The sequence below is a fragment of the Oryctolagus cuniculus genome, chromosome 1 (genome assembly GCF_964237555.1).
Source record: "Oryctolagus cuniculus chromosome 1, mOryCun1.1, whole genome shotgun sequence".
In the NCBI taxonomy this organism is placed as follows: domain Eukaryota; kingdom Metazoa; phylum Chordata; class Mammalia; order Lagomorpha; family Leporidae; genus Oryctolagus; species Oryctolagus cuniculus.
Genome location: NC_091432.1, coordinates 128614344 through 128636585, shown reverse-complemented (window position 1 = coordinate 128636585; position 22242 = coordinate 128614344). Strand labels below are relative to the sequence as shown.

Below are 22242 nucleotides of genomic sequence, written 5' to 3'. Positions count from 1 at the left end.
GGCCCAGGTCCTTGGGCCCTGCACCCACATGGGAGACCAGGAGAAGCACCTGGCTCCTGGCTTCGGATCAGCGCAGTGCGCCAGCCACAGCGTGCTGGCCATAGCGGCCATTGAGGGGTGAACCAACGGAAAAAAAAGGAAGACCTTTCTCTCTGTCTCTCTCTCTCACTGTCCACTCTGCCTGTCAAAAAAAAGTGAAGGGAGGCCGGCGCCGTGGCTCAATAGGCTAATCCTCCACCTTGCGGCGCCGGCACACCGGGTTCTAGTCCCGGTTGGGGCACCGGATTCTGTCCCGGTTGCCCCTCTTCCAGGCCAGCTCTCTGCTATGGCCAGGGAGTGCAGTGGAGGATGGCCCAGGTGCTTGGGCCCTGCACCCCATGGGAGACCAGGAAAAGCACCTGGCTCCTGGCTCCTGCCATGGGATCAGCGCGGTGCGCCGGCTGCAGCGGCGGCCATTGGAGGGTGAACCAACGGCAAAGGAAGACCTTTCTCTCTCTGTCTCTCTCTCTCACTGTCCACTCTGCCTGTAAAAAAAAAAAAAAAAAAAAAAAAAAAAAAAAAAAAAAAAAAAAAAGTGAAGGGCTAGAATAAGAAATGGAAATCAAATGTGAGCAGGCATCGCTATCTTGGTATCAGATAAAACAGACTTTAAATCAAAACCTGTAGAATGATATAAAGATGTAGTTTGATAAATGGTTTGATTCAGCAAGAAGACCTAGCAATCATTAATATATATGCACCCAAAAAAATAACACCCAAATATATACAGCAAATACTAGTAGACCTAAAAGTAAAAACAGTTTCTGGCCAGTGCTGTGGCACAATGGGTTAATCCTTTGCCTGCAGAGCTAGCATCCCATTTGGGTGCCGGTTCTAGTCCCAGCTGCTCCTCTTCCAATCCAGCTCTCTGTTATGGCCTGGAAAGCAGTGGAAGATGGCCAAAGTGGTTGGGACCCTGCACCCGTGTGGGAGACCTGGAGGAAGCTCCTGGCTCCTAGCTTCAGATTGGCGCAGCTCCGGCCTTTGCAGCCATTTAGGGAGTGAACCAGTGGAAGGAAGACCTCTCTCTGTCTCTCCCTCTAACTCTCTATAACTCTACCTCTCAAATAAATAAATAAATAAGAAGAAGAAGAAGAAATAGTCTCTAATACAGTAACAGTGGGTGAATTCAACACTTCTAATCTTCTCAATAGACAAATCATCCAGACAGAAAATCAATAAAGATACATTGGACTTGAAGCATACTATTAAGCAAATGGACCTAACAGACATTAACAGAACATTTCATCAAACAGGTGCAGAATACACATTCTTCTCATCAGCACATGGAATATTTTCTTTTTTCTATTTTTATTTTTATTTTTGACAGGCAGAGTGGACAATGTGAGAGAAAGACAGAGAGAAAGATCTTCCTTTTCCGTTGGTTCATCCCCCAATGGCCACCGTGGCTGGTACAGCGCGCTGATCCGAAGCTAGGAGCCAGGTGCTTCTCCTGGTCTCCCATGGAGGTGCAGGGCCCAAGGACTTGGGCCATCATCCACTGCACTCCCGGGCCATAGCAGAGAGCTGGACTGGAAGAGGAGCAACCAAGAAATTGCAAAATCTAGCAGAAATGGATATATTTCTGGACACATACATCCTACCAAAATTGAGTCAGAAAACCTAAACAGAGGAGTGAGCTAGGCAGCAGGAGCACTGTAAGGATAGGTGGCAGGTTAACTCATACCAGCTTTACACACTAATCTGCCATCAAGGAGGCCCAACAAGGCCAGTCCACCCAAAATGGCATTGATTTTGGATGTGGAAAGCCAGGGCTTTGAATGCACACAGAAGTCATCTTATGAAGAGCCCTGTCAGCTCTGCCCCCCAAGAGCTGGGTCACTGGAAATGGAACTGCCCTGGAGTCGAAGGACTCCAGATCAAAGATGCAGCTCTTGTTGGCTCTAAACTCTAAAGCCCTTCATGCTGCCCAGCTTCCAAAGTAAACAGCGCCGTCAAGGGGTGGTCTAAAGTCAATGACATTGTAGGCAGAACTGTAACTTCCTGTTAGAGATGTCACCTACCTTCTATTCAGGCCAGCTCTCCTCCCAGGTCAGCTAGGTAATGGAAGTCAACAGAGTGCCTTCCCTAAGGATGTTCTCACCTCCCTTATGATATCTCATCCAGTACCCCATGTGAAGATAGATAGGTCTGGGCCTCAGACCTGGCCAGGCCTTAATGCCCATCTGATTATTACCAAGCTCCTAGTGTCCATTTCTATTTGCCTCTCAATTGGAAAACTTCCCTGTGCTTTGGACAGCAGTTTTCATAGGTCCTCTAATAATGATTCTGTCTTTTTTTTAGATGCTGTGTATTTTAATCTGCTTGTTAGATTCATTTTCTCTGGACTTGAAACAGTGAAATTCTAGATGGCCATGCACGCGAAACCTCGGATGGAAGCAGTTTCTGCAAGCTGGCACTGTGTCCCCACCCTACAGGCCACCTTCTGCTGGAGCCCTGACTTGACTGCCCCTACTGCAGCCCTACTCAGCTTGAAGAAGTCAGAGCAGCCATTGCCCCATACCCCCTAACAGATGTTAGGGTCCATTCCTCTGGAGGAGGGGATGTGAGGAGTCAGACAGGTTAGGGTTAATAGGCAGTCAGGTTGGTTCTGGAGGAAACTGAGGGTGCAAAAGCTTGTGTTCCACAAAAGTTATCTTCAGCAAGCTCAGCAGTGCCTGCCCCAGTCCTTGGGAGCTTACAATCTTATCATGAGAATAGCAGGGGAGTGGTGATTCCACCCTTCTGAGCTCCCAGTTTACTGTAAAACAAGGTACATATTTTACCTTTCTGATGGCTCTTTTGTTTTATCACAAGCAAGCCAGACAGGGCAAATAAGATTACAAATCAGCTGCTTTGATGGGTTTGTCCCTGCCTTTTACTGATTGACAGTTTTTCCCCAAAATTGCACTTAAAAGCCCTAAAACCTCTTTGGGTTTTGCCTCTGTTAGTATAATGGTTATGTTCTTCTCTGTGGTGCCATCTTGGGCTCTGGCCCTGTCACCGTTTTGTGCTATAAGCTTCATCCTGAGCCCAGGCTGGCTTACTAGAAGTCAGGCTACCAGATGGCTCTACCACAAGCGTCAGCTCCACCCCTACCCTCTAATGGGATTTGCGGCTGCCGCTTCCTCACCTCCGCAAAGCTGTATAAGACCTGTTCTAGTGCAGGCTGCTGCTCTCTCCTTCAGCGGGAGGAAGCCTGTGGGGTTTCCCCCACCTGACGACAAGCATTTTTCCTCACTCCGGTGTTCGGTGTGTTTTGTGGTAATTTTTCAGCCTCTCTTGGAGCCTTCCTCCAGGCCACTCTGGCTAGAGGTTTCTCATTTAAATAAATCTTGCTTTTCCCTCAAAAAAATAAACCTAAACAGACCAATAACTAAGGTGGAGATTGAATCAGTAATAAAGACGTTCACAAAAAAAAAAAAAAAAAAAAAAGCCTGGGACTAGATAGCTTCACTGCTGAAATCTGCCAGACGTTTAAAGAAGAACTAATTCCAATTCTTATTAAGCAAATCAAAACAATTTGAAAGGGAGGGAAATTCCCAAACTCCTTCTATGAAGCCAGCATCACCTTGATTTCAAAACCATAAAAAGTTACAAGAAAAGAGAGCTAAAGACCAACATCCCTGATGAACACTGATGCATTAATTCTCAACAAAGTACTAGCTAAAGAATTCAACAACACATCAGAAAGATCATATACTCAGATCAAGTGGGACTTATCTCAGGTATACAAAGATGGTTCGGTATATGCAAATTAATAAATGTGATTCATCACATTAACAAATTGAAGAATAAAAACCATATGATTATCTCAATAGATGCAAAGAAAGCACTTGATAAAATATAATGACTTTTCATGATAAAAGCTTTAAGCAAATTAAATATAGAAAGACCATTCCTCAACACAATCAAGGTAATTTATGACAAACCCACAGCCAGCATCATATGTAATGTGGAAAAGTAGGAAGCATGTACACTAAGATTCAGAACCAGACAAGGATGCCCACTTTCACCACTGGTTTCAATACAGTCCTAAACTATGAGCCAGAACCACTAGGCAAAGAAAACAAAAGAAATTCACGGGATACAGAAGGGAAAGGAAGAAGTCAAATTATCTTTGTGTGCAGATGACAAGATCCTGTACATAGGAGAACCAAATGACTCCACTAAAAGACTGATGAATAAATAACATAGTTTAGTAAAACTGCAGAATATAAAGCCTTCATATACACAGACAGTGCCAGGAAAGAACTTATAATACAGGTCTCTTTCACAATAGCTACATAACAAATTTAAATAGTTTTGTATAAATTTAAGTAAGGAGGTGAAAATGTATACAGTGCAAACAGCAAACATTAAAGAGAGAAGACGGTCTGCGCGACAGTGCTCCAAGGAGAGTGCACGCCACACAGAAAACAGCGGGGAGACTTGAGACGCTCAGGGCTCCGAGTCCACACATCGGCGCTGGAAGGGGAGGTGAGCTCAATAACCCGAGACACTGGTGGGGAAACGGGGGTCAGAATCTAGAGGGGGGCCGGAAAGTGCAGCAAACTCACTACCGGAAAGAAGGAAAAAAAAAAGCTTCGGGGTTTCTCTTCCCCCTAACCTTGCAAAGGTTACAAGCCTGCAAGACTTGAAGAATTCCCAAGAGACAAAGAGCAGGCCTGCGCTCTGGATTTACATATCAATGGGGGAGAGCTAAGGAACTGAGTCACTACAATTCAGTAGCCTAGGCAACCCAGTGGGAGTCCAGAGGAGCCAAAGACTGGAAGCTAAATACCATCAATTCTGCACAGCCCTGCCCTGCAGTGTTACTTACCCCCTGAATAAATAAAATAAATAAATAAATAAAAAGAGAGAGATTTACCACGCATAACCTGAGGGTGTCACCTTTGCACACCCTTAACCTGGAAGAACCAGGCAGAGCTCTCAGGCCCCACCCATCTCAAGCCTCCAAGGCTCCTCCAACAGCAGGCAGTCCACTTAACACGGACACAGTATAAAAAAAAAAAAAAAAGAAAAAAAAAAGCGCACAGTGACGCAAGAAGAATTAACTATGCCGAGTAACAAACACAGAAATAGAGGGAGCAAGATCAACGATGACACTATGATGCCTCCAAATAAGCAAAACACCCCAAGCCAAGAGTATGAAGATGATGAGATAGAAGAAATGCAAGATACGGATTTCAAAAAATTTATGATAAGAACATTTAGAAGTTTTCAAAAGCAAATCCTTGAACTACAGAAATCCTTAATGGACAAGATTGAAAATCTTTCTCGTGAAAATGAAATTTTAAGGAAGAGTCAAAATGAAACTCAGAAACTAGTAGAACAGGAAAGTGTAATAGTCAAGAGAAATCAAAATGAAATGAAGAGCTCAATAGATCAAATGACAAACACATTAGAAAGCCTTAAAAACAGAATGGGTGAAGCAGAAGAGAGAATATCGGACTTAGAAGATAGAGCACAGGAAAACATACAGTCAAACCAAAGAAAAGAAGAGGAAATTAGAAACCTGAAAAATATTGTTGGGAATCTACAGGATACTATCAAAAAAACCAACATTCGAGTTCTAGGAGTTCCTGAAGGCATGGAGAGAGAGAAAGGATTGGAAGGCCTTTTTAGTGAGATACTAGCAGAGAACTTTCCAGGTTTGGAGAAGGACAGAGATATCCTAGTACAGGAAGCTCATAGAACCCCCAATAAACATGACCAAAAGAGATCCTCACCACGACACGTGGTAATTAAACTTACCACAGTGAAACATAAAGAAAAGATCCTAAAATGTGCAAGAGAGAAACGTCAGATTACTCTCAGAGGATCTCCAATCAGACTCACAGCTGACTTCTCATCAGAAACCCTACAAGCTAGGAGGGAATGGCGAGACATAGCACAGGTGCTAAGAGAGAAAAATTGCCAGCCCAGAATATTATATCCTGCCAAGCTCTCATTTGTGAATGAAGGTGAAATAAAGACCTTTCATAGCAAACAGAAATTGAAAGACTTTGTGGCCACACGTCCGGCCCTGCAAAAGATACTTAAAGATGTGCTACACTCAGAAACACAGAAACACGGCCATCAATATGAAAGAAGGGAAGGGAAGAACACCTACCAGTAAAAGAGCATGGGAAGCTCAAAGCATATACTAGAAAATATTTCCGGGAAAATGGCAGGGCAAAGTCACTACGTATCAATTGTCACATTGAACATTAATGGTCTGAATTCTTCAGTTAAAAGACACCGTTTAGCTGACTGGCTCACAGAACACAACCCAACTATTTGTTGCCTACAAGAAACACATCTCTCTAACAAAGAGGCATGCAGACTGAAAGTGAAAGGTTGGAAAAAGATATTCCATGCCAACAGAAACCAAAAAAAAGCAGGTGTAGCCATATTAATATCAGACAAAATAAACTTTAATACAAAAACTGTTAAGAGAGACAAAGAGGGACACTATATAATGATTAAGGGTTCAATTCAACAGGAAGATGTAACTATTATAAATGTATATGCACCTAATTACAGGGCACCGGTCTATTTAAAAGATATGTTAAGGGACTTAAAGGGAGATTTAGATTCCAATACAATAGTACTGGGGGACTTCAATACTCCACTCTCAGAAATAGACAGATCATCCGGACAGAAGATCAACAAGGAAACAGCAGATTTAATTGACACTATTGCCCAAATGGATCTAACAGATATCTACAGAACTTTCAACCCTACATCTACAGACTTCACATTCTTCTCAGCAGCACATGGAACCTTCTCTAGGATTGATCACATACTAGGCCATAAAGCAAGTCTCAGCAAATTTAAAAGAATTAGAATCATACCATGCAGCTTCTCAGACCACAGCGGGATGAAGCTGGAAATTAGCAACTCAGGAAACCCCAGAAAGTATGCAAACACATGGAGACTGAACAACATGCTCCTGAATGAACACTGGGTCATTCAAGAAATCAAAAGAGAAATCAAAAACTTTCTGGAAGTAAATGAAGACAACAACACAACATATCAAAACTTATGGGATACAGCAAAAGCAGTATTGAGAGGCAAATTTATAGCAATAGGTGCCTATATCAAGAAATTGGAAAGGTACCAAATAAATGAGCTTTCAGCGCACCTCAAGGACCTAGAAAAACTGCAGCAAACCAAACCCAAATCTAGTAGGAGAAGAGAAATAATTAAAACCAGAGAAGAAATTAACAGGATTGAATCCAAAAAAACATTACAAAAAATCAGCCAAGCGAGAAGCTGGTTTTTTGAAAAAATAAACAAAATTGACACCCCATTGGCCCAACTAACTAAAAAAAGAAGAGAAAAGACCCAAATCAATAAAATCAGAGATGAAAAAGGAAACGTAACAACAGACACCACAGAAATAAAAAGAATCATCAGAAATTACTACAAGGACCTGTATGCCAGCAAACAGGAAAACCTATCAGAAATGGATAGATTCCTGGACACATGCAATCTACCAAAATTGAACCATGAAGACATCGAAAACCTAAATAGACCCATAACTGAAACAGAAATTGAAACAGTAATAAAGGCCCTCCCAACAAAGAAAAGCCCAGGACCAGATGGATTCACTGCTGAATTCTACCAGACATTTAAAGAAGAACTAATCCCATTTCTTCTCAAACTATTCAGAACAATCGAAAAAGAGGGAATCCTCCCAAATTCTTTCTATGAAGCCAGCATCACCTTAATCCCTAAGCCAGAGAAAGATGCAGCACTGAAAGAAAATTACAGACCAATATCCCTGATGAACATAGATGCAAAAATCCTCAATAAAATTCTGGCCAACAGAATACAACAACACATCAGGAAAATCATCCACCCAGACCAAGTGGGATTCATCCCTGGTATGCAGGGATGGTTCAACATTCACAAATCAATCAATGTGATTCACCACATTAACAGACTGCAGAAGAAAAACCATATGATTATCTCAATTGATGCAGAGAAAGCATTTGATAAAATTCAACACCCTTTCATGATGAAAACTCTAAGCAAATTGGGTATAGAAGGAACATTCCTCAATATAATCAAAGCAATTTATAAAAAACCCACAGCCAGCATCCTATTGAATGGGGAAAAGTTGGAAGCATTTCCACTGAAATCTGGCACCAGGCAGGGATGCCCACTCTCACCACTGCTATTTAACATAGTTCTGGAAGTTTTAGCCAGAGCCATCAGACAAGAAAAAGAAATCAAAGGAATACAAATCAAGAAGGAAGAAGTCAAACTATCCCTCTTTGCAGACGATATGATTCTGTACTTAGAGGATCCAAAGAACTCTACTAAGAGACTATTGGAACTCATAGAGGAGTTTGGCAAAGTGGCAGGATATAAAATCAATGCACAAAAATCAACAGCCTTTGTATACACAAGCAATGCCATGACTGAGAAAGAACTGCTAAGATCAATCCCATTCACAATAGCTACAAAAACAATCAAATACCTTGGAATAAACTTAACCAAGGACATTAAAGATCTCTACGATGAAAATTACAAAACCTTAAAGAAAGAAATAGAAGAGGATACCAAAAAATGGAAAAATCTTCCATGCTCATGGATTGGAAGAATCAACATCATCAAAATGTCCATTCTCCCAAAAGCAATTTATAGATTCAATGCAATCCCAATCAAGATACCAAAGACATTCTTCGCAGATCTAGAAAAAATGATGCTGAAATTCATATGGAGGCACAAGAGACCTCGAATAGCTAAAGCAATCTTGTACAACAAAAACAAAGCCGGAGGCATCACAATACCAGACTTCAGGACATACTACAGGGCAGTTGTAATCAAAACAGCATGGTACTGGTACAGAAACAGATGGATAGACCAATGGAACAGAATTGAAACACCAGAAATCAATCCAAACATCTACAGCCAACTTATATTTGATCAAGGATCTAAAACTAATTCCTGGAGCAAGGACAGTCTATTCAATAAATGGTGCTGGGAAAACTGGATTTCCACGTGCAGAAGCATGAAGCAAGACCCCTACCTTACACCTTACACAAAAATCCACTCAACGTGGATTAAAGACCTAAATCTACGTCCTGGCACCATTAAGTTATTAGAGAACATTGGAGAAACCCTTCAAGATATGGGCACAGGCAAAGAATTTCTGGAAAAGACCCGGGAGGCACAGACAGTCAAAGCCAAAATCAACTATTGGGATTGCATCAAATTGAGAAGTTTCTTTACTGCAAAAGAAACAGTCAGGAGAGTGAAGAGACAACCGACAGAATGGGAAAAAATATTTGCAAACTATGCAACAGATAAAGGGTTAATAACCAGAATCTACAAAGAGATCAAGAAACTCCACAAAAACAAAACCAACAACCCACTTAAGAGATGGGCCAAGGACTTCAATAGACATTTTTCAAAAGAGGAAATCCAAATGGCCAACAGGCACATGAAAAAATGTTCAAGGTCACTAGCAATCAGGGAAATGCAAATCAAAAGCACAATGAGGTTTCACCTCACCCCGGTTAGAATGGCTCACATACAGAAATCTACCAACAACAGATGCTGGCGAGGATGTGAGGAAAAAGGGACACTAACCCACTGTTGGTGGGAATGCAAACTGGTTAAGCCACTATGGAAATCAGTCTGGAGATTCCTCAGAAACCTGAATATAACCCTACCGTTCGACCCAGCCATCCCACTCCTTGGAATTTACCCAAAGGAGTTTAAATTGATAAAGAAAAAAGCGGTCTGCACCCTAATGTTTATTGCAGCACAATTCACAATAGCCAAGACCTGGAACCAACCTAAATGCCCATCAATGGTAGACTGGATAAAGAAATTATGGGATATGTATTCTTTAGAGTACTATACCGCAGTAAGAAACAACGAAATCCAGTCATTTGCAACAAAATGGAGGAATCTGGAACACATCATGCTGAGTGAAGTAAGCCAGTCCCAAAGGGACAAATACCATATGTTCTCCCTGATCGGTGACAACTGACTGAACACCAAAAAGGAAACCTCCTGAAGTGAAATGGACACTATGAGAAATGGTGACTTGATCAGCATAGCCCTGACTGCTAATGGACAACTTAATACATTATCCCTCATAGTATTTTTTTTTGTCTGTTCTACTTAATATGACTGGTTTAATTCTGTAATTATCACACAGTTATTCTTAAGTGTTGAAAATTAACTGAAATGTGATCCCTGTTAAACATAAAAGTGGGAATAAGAGAGGGAAGAGATGTATAATTTGGGGCATGCTCGGGCTGACTTGCCCCAATTGGTAGAGTTGGAAACATACTAGGGGATTCCAATTCAATCCCATCAAGGTGGCATGTGCCAATGCCATCTCACTATTCCAAGTGATCAATTTCAGTTCACAATTGATCATAATGAAAGGACTAAGAGTCAAAGGGAGCACATAAACAAGTCTAGTATCTGCTAACACTAACCGATAGAATAAATAAAGGGGAGAGTGATCCAACACGGGAAGTGAGATACTCAGCAGACTCATAGAATGGCAGATGTCCTAAATAGCACTCTGGCCTCAGAATCAGCCCTAAAGGCACTCGGATCTGGCTGAAAAGCCCATGAGAGTATTTCAGGCATGGAAAGCCAAGACACTCTGGCAAAAAGATCTCTGTGAGTGAGATCCCAGTGGAAAGAACAGGTCTTCAAAGAGGGAGGTGCCTTTCTCTGAAGGGAGGAGGGAACCTCCACTTTGACTATGACCTTGTCTAAACAAGATAAGAGTCGGAGAACTCAAGGGGCTTCCATAGCCTTGGAAACTCATGACTGGTGCATAGGGAGATTACTGATGCCATAAACAGGAGTGTCAATTTGTAAAGTCAACAACAGGAGTCACTGTGCACTTACTCCTCATGTAGTATCTCTGTCCTTAATGTGCTGTACACTGAGGCTTAATGCTATAACGAGTACTCAAACAGTATATTTCACTTTGTGTTTCTATGGGGGTGCAAACTGTTGAAATCTTTACTTAATGTACACTAAACTGATCTTCTGATAAAAAAAAAAAAAAAGAAAAGAAACTATCAATTCCCAACTTGACTCTCACTGGGATTAAACATGACAATAGGTCTGATCTGATTTCATCATCATTTAAAAAAAATCATCTATTATTTTTCACTTTATGTTTCTGTGTGGGAACAAACTGTTGAAATCCTTACTTAAGGTATACTAAGCTGATCTTCTGTATACTAAGATAATCGAAAATGAATCTTGATGTGAATGGAAGGGGAGAGGGAGTGGGAAAGGGGAGGGTGGTGGGTGGGAGGGACGGTATGGGGGGAAAGCCATTGTAACCCATGAGACGTACTTTGGAAATTTATATTCATTAAATAAAAGATAAAAAAAAAAAATAAAAAAATAAAAAATAAAGAGAGAAGACATCAAAAAGCGCAATAATCTCCCATGTTCATGATAGTAAGAACTGATGTCATCAAAATATCCATACCACTGAAAGCAATTTACAGATTCAATGCAATCCCAATCAAAATACCAATGACAATCTTCTCAGATCTAGAAAAAATGATCCTAAAATTCATATGGAAACACAAGACATCCTGAATAGCTAAAGCAACACTAAATAACAAAAACAAAGCTGGAGACATCAGATTTCAAGACATACTAAAGGACAGTTATAATCAAAACAGCCTGGTGCAGGCACAAAAATAGACATGTAGACCAAAGGAACAGAATAGAAACCAAATGAAATCAGTATATGAAAGTAGTATCTGAACCCCATGTTTACTGCAGCTCAATTAACAATATCTAAGACATGAAATCAATCCAGGTACCCACCCACCAATGACTGGATAAAGAAAATATGGTATATATACACTATGGAATACTACTCAGCCATATAAGAGAATGAGATCTTGATTGTCGTAACAAAAGAGATGCAACTGGAAATCATTATGCTTAGTGAAATAATCCAGTGCTGAAAAGACAAATACCATGTTTTCCCTGATCTATGGTAGCTGATGGAGTACAAAAATGCATATGAGTGAAACTGACATTTTGAGATTTGATCATTGTTTACAGTCCTTGTCCCTATTTTATAAACAAATTTCTAAACAATGAAAAATATATTTTTCAAAGCAGTCATGAAGACAAGCAAAAAATATTAATAATACTTTAACTTTGACAGAATTGAATTCACATTTTCAAACTTTCTCACAAAGAAAATGCCAGCCCTAGATGACCTCAATAGAAATCTTCCAAATGTTGAAAACATAGTGCATATTTTACACAAACTCAACTTCTGAAATCATTTATGAATCTCTAAACATTAATACTAAAATTTGCAAAAATTTCTCGACATGAAAAACAATATAAGTCTGAACCTAACTATTTAAGCTATTCAAACACTGGAAATAATCCACATATCCATCAACAGTAGATTGGAAAATAAATTTGCTCTATATATTAAAGGAATACTATTCCCTAAAAATTAACAAGGGTGATCAAAAGAAAAGATATTATTTAAAAATGCATGATTATGACTGAATTTAAGTAAGTCAAAATAAGAAACACTGAGCTAGAGTGTCAGGAGGGCAGTTACTTTTGGGGGAAATTCAACCCAATAATAACTGATACCAATTTTGGGATAATTTGTTGATCTGTTCATTCATATTTTCTAAAGTTATATTTTCTGTGTGTTTACACCTAAAAGATATGCTAACCAACCTCTCTGCCACCAAATAAAAGCAAGTTGAAGAGTGCAATTTATGGTATAGTTCTACTAGAAAAAAATGTGTGTGCATGTGGTGGCAGGGTGATGAAACAAAATCATACATATAAATGAACTGTGGGCAATGCTGCGATCTGAGCAGTAGAGGTGCATTAACATGGGCAAGGGTTTGAAGAAGAACTTGTTTGAATTTTTCTATTAAGATTTGATGTATTATTTTCTAAATACTGGTAAATTCGGAAAATTGCGGGGTTTGTTGTTGTTGTTGTTTGGAAGAGAGAAAGAAGAGGAAAGCAGGAAAGGGAAATATTCTCAGCAGGAAATTATGGCTTTGCTTTGAGATAATTTTTTTAAGAAACAAAACAGTTGCTTGAATGCTAGGGCAGAAGACGCAGGCCTACTTACCATTAGGCTCAGGAAGGTGTCCTTGGGAGAAGAGCCAGCTTTTAAGGTCCCCTTGTAGAAGGCAGGGCCCATATAACTCCCTGTGATAGGCTTCCAGGTGGCAGAGCGGAGTCTGGAAGAAGAGCCAAGGCATCAGAGAGGAAAACGTTTCCTATCTCTCATCTAAATATTGATCTCAGATTGCACACAGGAGCAGGATTCTGTCTCAGTGAGATGGGAAGTATTAAGATTGCATTCACGGGGCCGATGCTATGATGTAGTAGGTAAAACCACCTCCTGCAGTGCTGGCATCTCATATGGACACCAGTTCAAGTCCCAGCTGCTCCACTTCTATTCCAGCTGTATGCTTATGGCCTGAGAAAGCAGTAGAAGATATCCCAAGTGCTTAGGCCCCTGCACCTACGTGGGGGACCCAGAAGAAGCTCTTGGTTGCTGGCTCCTGGCTTTGGATCTGCCCAGTTCAGGCCATTGTGGCCAATTGTGGAGTGAGCCAGTACATGGAAGATCTCTCTCTTTCTCTCTCTCTCTCTCTCTCTCTCTGTGTGTGTGTGTGTGTGTGTGTTACTCTTTAAAATAAAGAAATAAATCTTAAAAAAAAAAAAGATTTCATTCAGGATAATTCAGGATACATGCTCCATGGTGCTAATCCTGATGCTGAAACACCTGACTACTATAGTCTGCACCTTTAGTTCTTTAAATCTTGGGCTCCTCACTTGCACAGTGAATGTGCTGACGTCTCTATGATACCACAGTTCAGATATAGTGCAAGTTTGTCATCCACAGGGTGGTGAAACATTTAAGATGCGAGGCTTGAGGGAGATGAGTAAATCATGGGGTCCCTAGTCTTGGAAGGGACTAAAACGGCTAATGCGGGTCTTGCAGAGTGGATTACTTAGGAGACTAGGTTGTTATAAACTGAGGCAACCACACATGTGGCCCCCTGCCCACATTCCCACCACATCATGCCCATCCTGAGGCCCTCCCCAGTGCCGAGAATATCCTGGTGCTGTGCTACTAGACATCCAGAACCATGAGCTAAATTAATCTCCTTTCTTTACCAACAACCAGGTATTTTGTCATAGCAACAAAAACCAGCCTAAGCCAGAAAATTGGTACTCAGCACTGGGGTTGTTACTGTACAGAGGACTGAATATGTGGAGGTAATTTGGAATTAGGTAATATGCGGTCTTGGAACACTTGGCTGAAAGAGGCAAGAAAAGGCCGGTATTGTTAGAGTTCTGGAGAGATTCCGGTAAGGACTCAGAAGACAAAAAGACTAGGGAGGAGTCTAACCATGGTGCCGATAGGAATGGGGACAGTAAAGGTTATTCACAAGGTGTCAGAAGGAAATCAGGATTTTACTGTAAGTTAGAATTCAGGGGCACCCTTGATTTGAAGCAGCAAAGAACTTGGCCAAACCGTGCCCATGGGAAGTCTAGATTTAACAATGATGAAAAAGTGGCAGAAGACATTTCTGAATAGCAAAGTGTTCAGGTTGCTGCTTGGCTACTTTTAACCAATTAAGTCCACATAAGGAGGAAAAAGTTACTTGAAGACAGAATTTATATTTAAACAGAAATAAGGGTGTAAAATTTCAGATAACTTTCAAACTGGCCAGGAGAACTGTGTAAGTAGCAGAGGCTCCTTGATAAAGAAATGGGATAGAAACGAAGCCTGGTACTTTGCTGCAAAACAGTGCAACAGAGACCCAGAGGGCTTGTCAGAAACTTTCCAGGTTGTCCCTCTCATCACAGGCCCAAAGGTCTGCAAATATAGAATGGCTTCAGGAAACAAGCCTTGGCAACTCCATATGCTCAGCCCAAGGCCACCTTAGGATTCTGCTCCCAGCTTTCCAGCAAAGGAAGTCGAAAAATCTGAGTGTCCATGTGGTGCTAATTCTGCAGTTGTGCAGTGCAATTGTTAGGTAACACAGTAGCTTCCCCCAAGGTGTCAAAGAAAAGCCTGAGTCCAGGTTCCCACAAAGAGGGAACCACTGCATGGAAATCACCATTAGAATGTTTAATGGGGTCACCAGCCTCAAGACCCCACGGCAGCAGAGCCAACAGCAGCACGAGACACTGCTCTGGACAAGCTGAAGACACCAGCATGCAAAGACGGCAGGAAACAGCCACACAAGCAGGGCCAGCAATTCCACAACAGCAGGGCTGCCGTGGGCCGTGGGACCACACCTTCACCTCAGTGTGCACAGGATGCTTGATCTTAATATGCAGTAAGTGCCCTGCTGGACGCTGGCCTCAGGAGAGACCTGGGCTCCTTCATATTTCCACTTCTCTGTGGGAATAAGAACCCCTGTCCTAACCCTGTCCCATGATTATACAATGGAAGTATGTAACTCCTTTTACTTTACAGGTTCATCGCTGGAAAGAGTTTGCCTTTGATGAGTCTCAGCTGGAACTTTCACTTTGGAGTTTTGACGGATGATGGGAAACGCTAAGATCTGGGGAACTCTGACATGGAGTGAATCAGCGTATTTTGCATTTTGAGATGGACATGAACTTTAGGGGTCAGGGACAGAATGCTACTGTGATCCCTAAATTTCCATGTGCTAAAAACTTGTTGGCTCATGTGCAATATTAAGGTGGTATAACCTTTAAAAGGTAGAGCCTACTTCTGGATCCACAGCATGAATTGGTTTTAATGAGAATTAGTGGTCATCCACCTATTTGGCCCTTCTACACATACTTCAGTGTTATTGTACTGTCCACCAAGAGGACCAGATGCTAAATCCATGGGCTTCTGTCTCCAGAACTCTTTTCTTTGCAAACAGCCTAGCTTCAGAAATTTTGTTATAGCAACAGAAAATGAACTAAGACAACTGACACTGAAAATACCCATTGGAGGTAAGAAGGAGCATACCTCTTGAAGAAGTTCATTTTCATCTCAAGGGGATAGATGGTAAAATCCTTCAGGAGAACATTATCAATGCTAACAGGTCCAATCAATCCTGGAGAATGGAGGCAGAGAGGAGCAAGTGAGAAAGGATTGAGCATTCAGTGTGGGACAAAGAAACACAAGCATGCATATGCCCTCATAACCAGGGTGCAACCACAAAGGAAAACACTTGTCTGAAACGCTGTGGCTAAAGGAGCCAAAGTTCCCAACTTAGTATGCAACTTCACCTAAAATCCCCAAAGGAGACTGGGCCCTCTACTGGACAAACCAGCACCCAAGATAATGGCTCTACTTTCCTAACTTGTAGAACTAAACAAGGCAGAACAGGGAAGAGAGAAGACGTTTACATTCTAGAACTTCAGCATCAGTGCCGTGGAGTTCATTTTTATCCCTGAACTCCAATAGAGTCCAACATTGGGTTCCAAGTAACTGAAGAGAAGCTGAATCTTGTTTCTCAAGACCATAGCCCACCTTTATTTTCATACTGAATTTTCCATGAAAAATTGATTCGACCTTGATTCTCCACCAGGATCCTCAAATGTTGACACTTCTGCTTGGAACAGAAAGGTTTATGGAGACTACATGACCATGCAGGGCTCTGTGGATCATATTCTCTTCCTCAAGTCACAGATGAAAAGATAAGCAGTTGGAAGGAAAAGGAGCTTACAGAACCCAACACTCAACCCTCTCCCAAAACATCCTCTTTGTATTTTCTCAATACTCAACCTTCTGCATCTCCTCAGCTGATCTTGTTAAGAAAGACAGACTCAGATTTTCCTTTGATCAGAGACCCAAACAGGGACTCAGGACTGACTCAGTATAATGGGGAAATGCCACTCATGTTGAAATAGCTGCCGTGTAGGTCCTGATGGACCAGGGCCTGGTATATGCATTATGCTTATGGTCCTTCATCCTTCTGCTGAGGGAGCAGTAACACCCAGGGTAGTGGGAGAGAAAGGAGAAAGTCTGTGTGAGGACCAGGTTATTTTTGCATCCGAGGAGATGGTTTAGCGTACCACCTGACCTCAAAATTACATACCGTGGATTTAGGAATGTCCATTATTTGATTATGCTCATCTAAAAATCCTACTATTGTCTCATTTAAAAACACCTGCAAAAGAAAAGCCAGTGTTAGATTGATAGGTTCACCTAAAGAAAGGGAGAAAAGTGGCTGTGGTTTAGGCAGGAGATCTTTAGGAAGACAGAACTAGCTTTGAAGTTCACAGATGTCTGGAAAGCTAGCTGTCAGGTTGCAATAGCATTTCACTTAGGTAAAGAAAAAAACAAAGTATTTTTGGATTGACTTTGTATTCCCAATACCACCAAAAGGTAGTAAAGTGCACCAGTGACTAAGTACCCTCCCCATTGACAGAGATATGCTAAATTTTTGTGTACCTACCAGAGAAGCCCATGGACACCTACCTGTGCTGTATCTGCAGCATTAGCATGGAGACTGCCTCCAGAGCAGATGGGAGTCTCATAGAGGGTGAATCCAAAGGACTGGCCACTTCCATTGTTTATAGGAAGATTCTCCATATTGATTGGACTATTTGATTTGACTGGCTATGAGGGAGACATGGCAAGAACCACAATTATAAGAAGCCAGAAGTCTTCCTTGTCACTTTTTGTTTTGTTTTGTTTTACCATGAAATGGTACTCCAGGGTTATTTGAATGGGAAATAGGATGGGTGCTATGTAATAATACTCTTGGGCTTTATATTTTCCCTAACAAGGAGAATCAGGAGAAGGGGAGTGCACAATGGATAAGAAACAATTACTATAACCATCAGAATTGATCAACAAAGTAAAATGTATTCTAAAGTAATTGAAATCAAAGATAAATTGTGTAGAAAGCAAATATTCATTTGGCATTCTAAATGTGAAAATGACTACTTTTTATCTAAGATAGTGATGGTTAAGCTGAAACCAGTGTAAGTGCAAGAGTTGGTTTTCAAATAGTTTTTGTGTTTTTTTTTTTTTCAAAGTGGTACGGGTGGGCTAATTTGAAAGGGAGAGCAGGCCGGCGCCGCGGCTCACTAGGCTAATCCTCCACCTCGCGGCGCCGGCACACCGGGTTCTAGTCCTGGTCGGGGCGCCGGATTCTGTCCCGGTTGCCCCTCTTCCAGGCCAGCTCTCTGCTGTGGTCAGGGAGTACAGTGGAGGGTGGCCCAAGTGCTTGGGCCCTGCACCCCATGGGAGACCAGGAGAAGTACCTGGCTCCTGCCTTTGGATCAGCGCGGTGCGCCGGCCGCGGCGGCCATTGGGAGGTGAACCAACAGCAAAGGAAGACCTTTCTCTCTGTCTCTCTCTCACTGTCTAACTCTGCCTGTCAAAAAAAGAAAAAGAAAAAGAAAAAGAAAAAGAAAAAGAAAAAGAAAAAGAGAAGAGAAGAAAAGAAAAGAGAAGAAAAGAAAAGAGAAGAAAAGAAAAGAGAAGAGAAGAAAAGAAAAGAAGAGCAAAACCTCCCAGAACTTCAGGGTCTTGGTCTAGTTGATGGTTAACGAAGACAGATGCTCGATGTCATAGATTCAGAAATAGGAAGCACAGGACTTTGTTATATGGATCACGAAGCCCCAAACAACAGCATGTGCCAGACTGATTCATCTCAGTCAGGAAACAGGATGTTCCACTCTGCAGATACTCCACTTCTCACACACTTACTCTTCAAGTTCAGACTTCTTCATAGTCCACATGGAAGGAGCTGATGTCTCTGGTCCACAGTTCCAAGTGTGGACAAAATGCAGAGGATTATTTTTCACACTTCCAAAAACAAAGCTCCTTGATAGGATCCCTACTCAATGGCCCAAGTCGTTCTTTAGCTTCTCTCCAATTGCCACCCCTATTCCAGTGCCCAGAAAGTACTCACTTCATTTAAGTACTCTAGGACTTCCCACAGCGGCAAATAGTGTAATAGCCTTACAGTAGGATACACAGCCTTGGGATTAGTGTCAGGTAGTTGGGGCAGGGGGATTTCTGCAATGAAGACAAGTCACAGTGTGAGAATTATCTGAAACATATACTGTCTTCTCACAAACTCTCCACCCCCTCTATGACAACAAGTGACAGGAGTCATATCCTGAAATGTGTATGTGGTTCTCAAAAAGTGATGATCAACAAGCAACAACTAAGTGACACTTGTTTAGTGGTTTTGTATCTACACACACCTTACAGCCCACGATGGGCTCATGTTGCCTATTACAGTAAGAGATCTCAGGGATCACTTTTTACACTTTTTGTCAATGTCATACTTACCTAGTTTCTAGCTGTTAGTAGGTGATTAAATAACTTTGTTTGAGTAATAAAAATTAATCAGAGTGGTTTTTTTGCTATAGTATAGGGGTTAGTGTGTCACACAAGGCACTGAGAGCCTTACAAACAGGAGCCTATATTGTCTTCAGTAATAATAGGGAGACCAGTATCTTTATTTCCATGTCTCATCGAAGCAACTTAGATGCAAGGGCTTTGAAATCTTCATCCAAAATCACAGTTTTTAAGTGGGAAACAGGATTTGAACTTAAGATTGCCCTTGCTCTCACTCTTTCACAGAATGCAGACACCCCATGAGGAGACCCAGCTTCCAATTAAGTGGTTACTGAGTACCTGAAGCAGATCCAAGGAGGCTCCGAAGTCTGTAGTATTTTTCAGTGTAATCTCCGGCCTCTGACAGCACAGCATCATAGTCTGCAAAACACCCAGGATTCAGTCGTGGGTCATGTAGCCTCTACACAATATCCTTGGTAGCCAGGGATGGGATGGACCAACGCCACAGAGAGGGACACAGAAGGAAGGTATATGTCCCTGCCTCCAGAATGTCTCACCCCAGGCTAAGGACAGACATTGAATACCAATGTAGGATACTCCCCACTATTCTTTCTGGGGAACTGCATATGCAATAACTTTGGGATCACCCTTCCATTTCACCTTCTAATGGATATGCTTTCTTTGCTCAATCCGAATTCCTCAGCTCTGCTCTCTGGACCTAACAGCAACCATCATTTTTGTTTTGAGACCCAAATCAAGGGGTCAGTGGACAGGATGAGAAAAGCAAGGCTATAAGTTCAAGGCGGCCCCTTCTACTGGAATGACAGCCCAGAAAACAGGAAGATGGACATGAAAATCCTCAATGCACAGCATCAGTCATAGGCTAAGACCTCAGTTTTCCAGAATACTTCTGGAGCATTCTTTTTGAAACTCCAGCCTCATCAGTGCTGGGGAAGTGACCACTCCAACAAATACTCGCCATAGCTAGTGACAACACCCCAGTGCTTCTCATCAGTATATGCAGCCCCATTCATGAAACCAAAGTTGGTGCCCCCATGGAACATGTACGCGTTGAAGGACAGCTCGTGTTTGATAAATTCAGACACGGTTCTTTCAACCTCTGTGAAGGGAGAAGACAAGAACATAGACAAAATCAGAAGTTATTAGAAGGCATAAGTCTCATTTTAATTCTTGTTATTTCCAACTCCAGCCCACAATAAGTTAATTGTTTTGTCAATCAACCTCCATGAATATTCTAACCAGAAAACAAAAGAAATTGTACAGAAATGCTGTGTCAGACCATTCCTGTCAATACCAAAAGACTCAAAATATTTTTGCCAAGACTGACATGTTTTGACTCCTACTTACATCAATTAAATGATAGCCTAAGAATTCTTATGTTCTTTAAGTATCTAATTTTTATTAATTTTTTAAAGTTAGCATACGCTCACTGTTATTTCTAAGATAATAACTCTGGGGACAATAATTTTGATCACTGTTAATGTCCATAAGAAGCTCTCAACTTCAGCCACCAAATCTATCATTCTGCCACCATGTTTCAGCAGATACACTGCCCTTTCCAGTGATCACAATAAAAAGTAGGAGGGTCAAAAGTCAGTTAGATGTGGCCGGCGCCGTGGCTCACTGGGCTAATCCTCTGCCTGAGATGCCGGCACCCTGGGTTCTAGTCCCGGTTGGGGTGCCAGGTACTAGTCCCAGTTGCTCCTCTTCCAGTCCAGCTCTCTGCTGTGGCCCGGGAGGGCAGTGGAGGATGGCCCAAGTGCTTGAGTCCCTGCACCCGCATGAGAGACCAAGAGGAAGCACCTGGCTCCTGGCTTCAGTTCAGCACAGCGCCAGCCATAGCGACCATTAGGAGAGTGAATCAATGGAAGGAAGACCTTTCTCTCTGTCTGTCTCTCACTGTCTATAACTCTACCTGCCAAATAAAAAAAAAAAAGTCAGTTAGATGTGAGAGTTAATCCTGGCTGAACTTTCTACTATTTCTGTGACTATAACATTAAGAAATCTACTTTCTCTCTCAAAGCCTCTGCCTCCTAGTCTGTTAAATGTATGTTCCTAGTACCTCACAAGATTGAAGAAAAAAATTAATTAATGAGATGCTCTATGGAAGAAACAAGGCACAGTGCCTGACATAGACTTTACCACAAAACCGTTGCTCAGTTGTTATAATTGTGGTGTTACTGTAGTTGGCACTATTGTGTTCAATGGTAGTGTTATTAGTGCTGTTATTGGTAGTAAAAGTGATGATATTGTACTTGCTCTTACTTTTGTTGTTTTTGTGTTTTGTTGTAATAGTGCTTTGTTCTTGGTATAGGTGTTGCTGTTATTGCTATGGCTGTTGGTGTTGTAATTTTTGATGGTAATATCCTTATCGACATTTTTGTTGTGTCATTTGAGTTGGTGTAATGTTGCACCCTGTGGTATTGTTATTATTGTTGATATTATTATTGGTACTGAGGTTATTGTTTTCACCGTTGTTGTTTGTTGTATTGTGGTTGATGCTATTATTCTTGGTAGTGGTATTATGTTACCTGGTGTCATTTTTGTTGCTGGTAATAGTGTCATTATTGGTTGATTATTGATGTTGGTATTGGTATTGGTATTGTTTTTACAAATGGTGCTGCAGACATAAGTGAGACTTAGCCAATCCACCACCTTCTTTAGATATGTCAACTTTTCCTTGAACTTTCCATGACTTCCTTGCTTTGTCTGTGCAGATTTATCTTATCTTTTCCATAACACCTGTTTATTGCTTCAAAGCACCTGTCACATGTAGAACTAGATATTGTTGTTTTACATTTTAATTATCTTCCAGCTCCTCTAAATTATAAGCTATATGCAGGGTAGGAATCATGTAATTTGTAATCACCATATAAATATTCAAGGTCTAG

The 22242-nt window shown here is 41.5% G+C and overlaps 1 protein-coding gene across 1 annotated transcript in view; it reads right to left on the bottom strand.

Moving 5' to 3' along the window:
- The window catches only part of LOC100345977 (beta-galactosidase-1-like protein 3), a 70883-nt gene that overhangs the window by 5669 nt on the left and 42972 nt on the right, over nucleotides 1–22242 (bottom strand). The window contains exons 11-18 of the mRNA XM_008248356.3: nucleotides 20310–20450; nucleotides 19670–19750; nucleotides 18936–19042; nucleotides 17492–17632; nucleotides 17109–17180; nucleotides 16541–16619; nucleotides 16034–16121; nucleotides 13157–13268 (exon numbers count right to left, since the gene is read on the bottom strand). Of these exons, the coding sequence (XP_008246578.2) occupies nucleotides 13157–13268; nucleotides 16034–16121; nucleotides 16541–16619; nucleotides 17109–17180; nucleotides 17492–17632; nucleotides 18936–19042; nucleotides 19670–19750; nucleotides 20310–20450 (821 nt within the window). The remainder of the gene's footprint in view (nucleotides 1–13156; nucleotides 13269–16033; nucleotides 16122–16540; nucleotides 16620–17108; nucleotides 17181–17491; nucleotides 17633–18935; nucleotides 19043–19669; nucleotides 19751–20309; nucleotides 20451–22242) is intronic.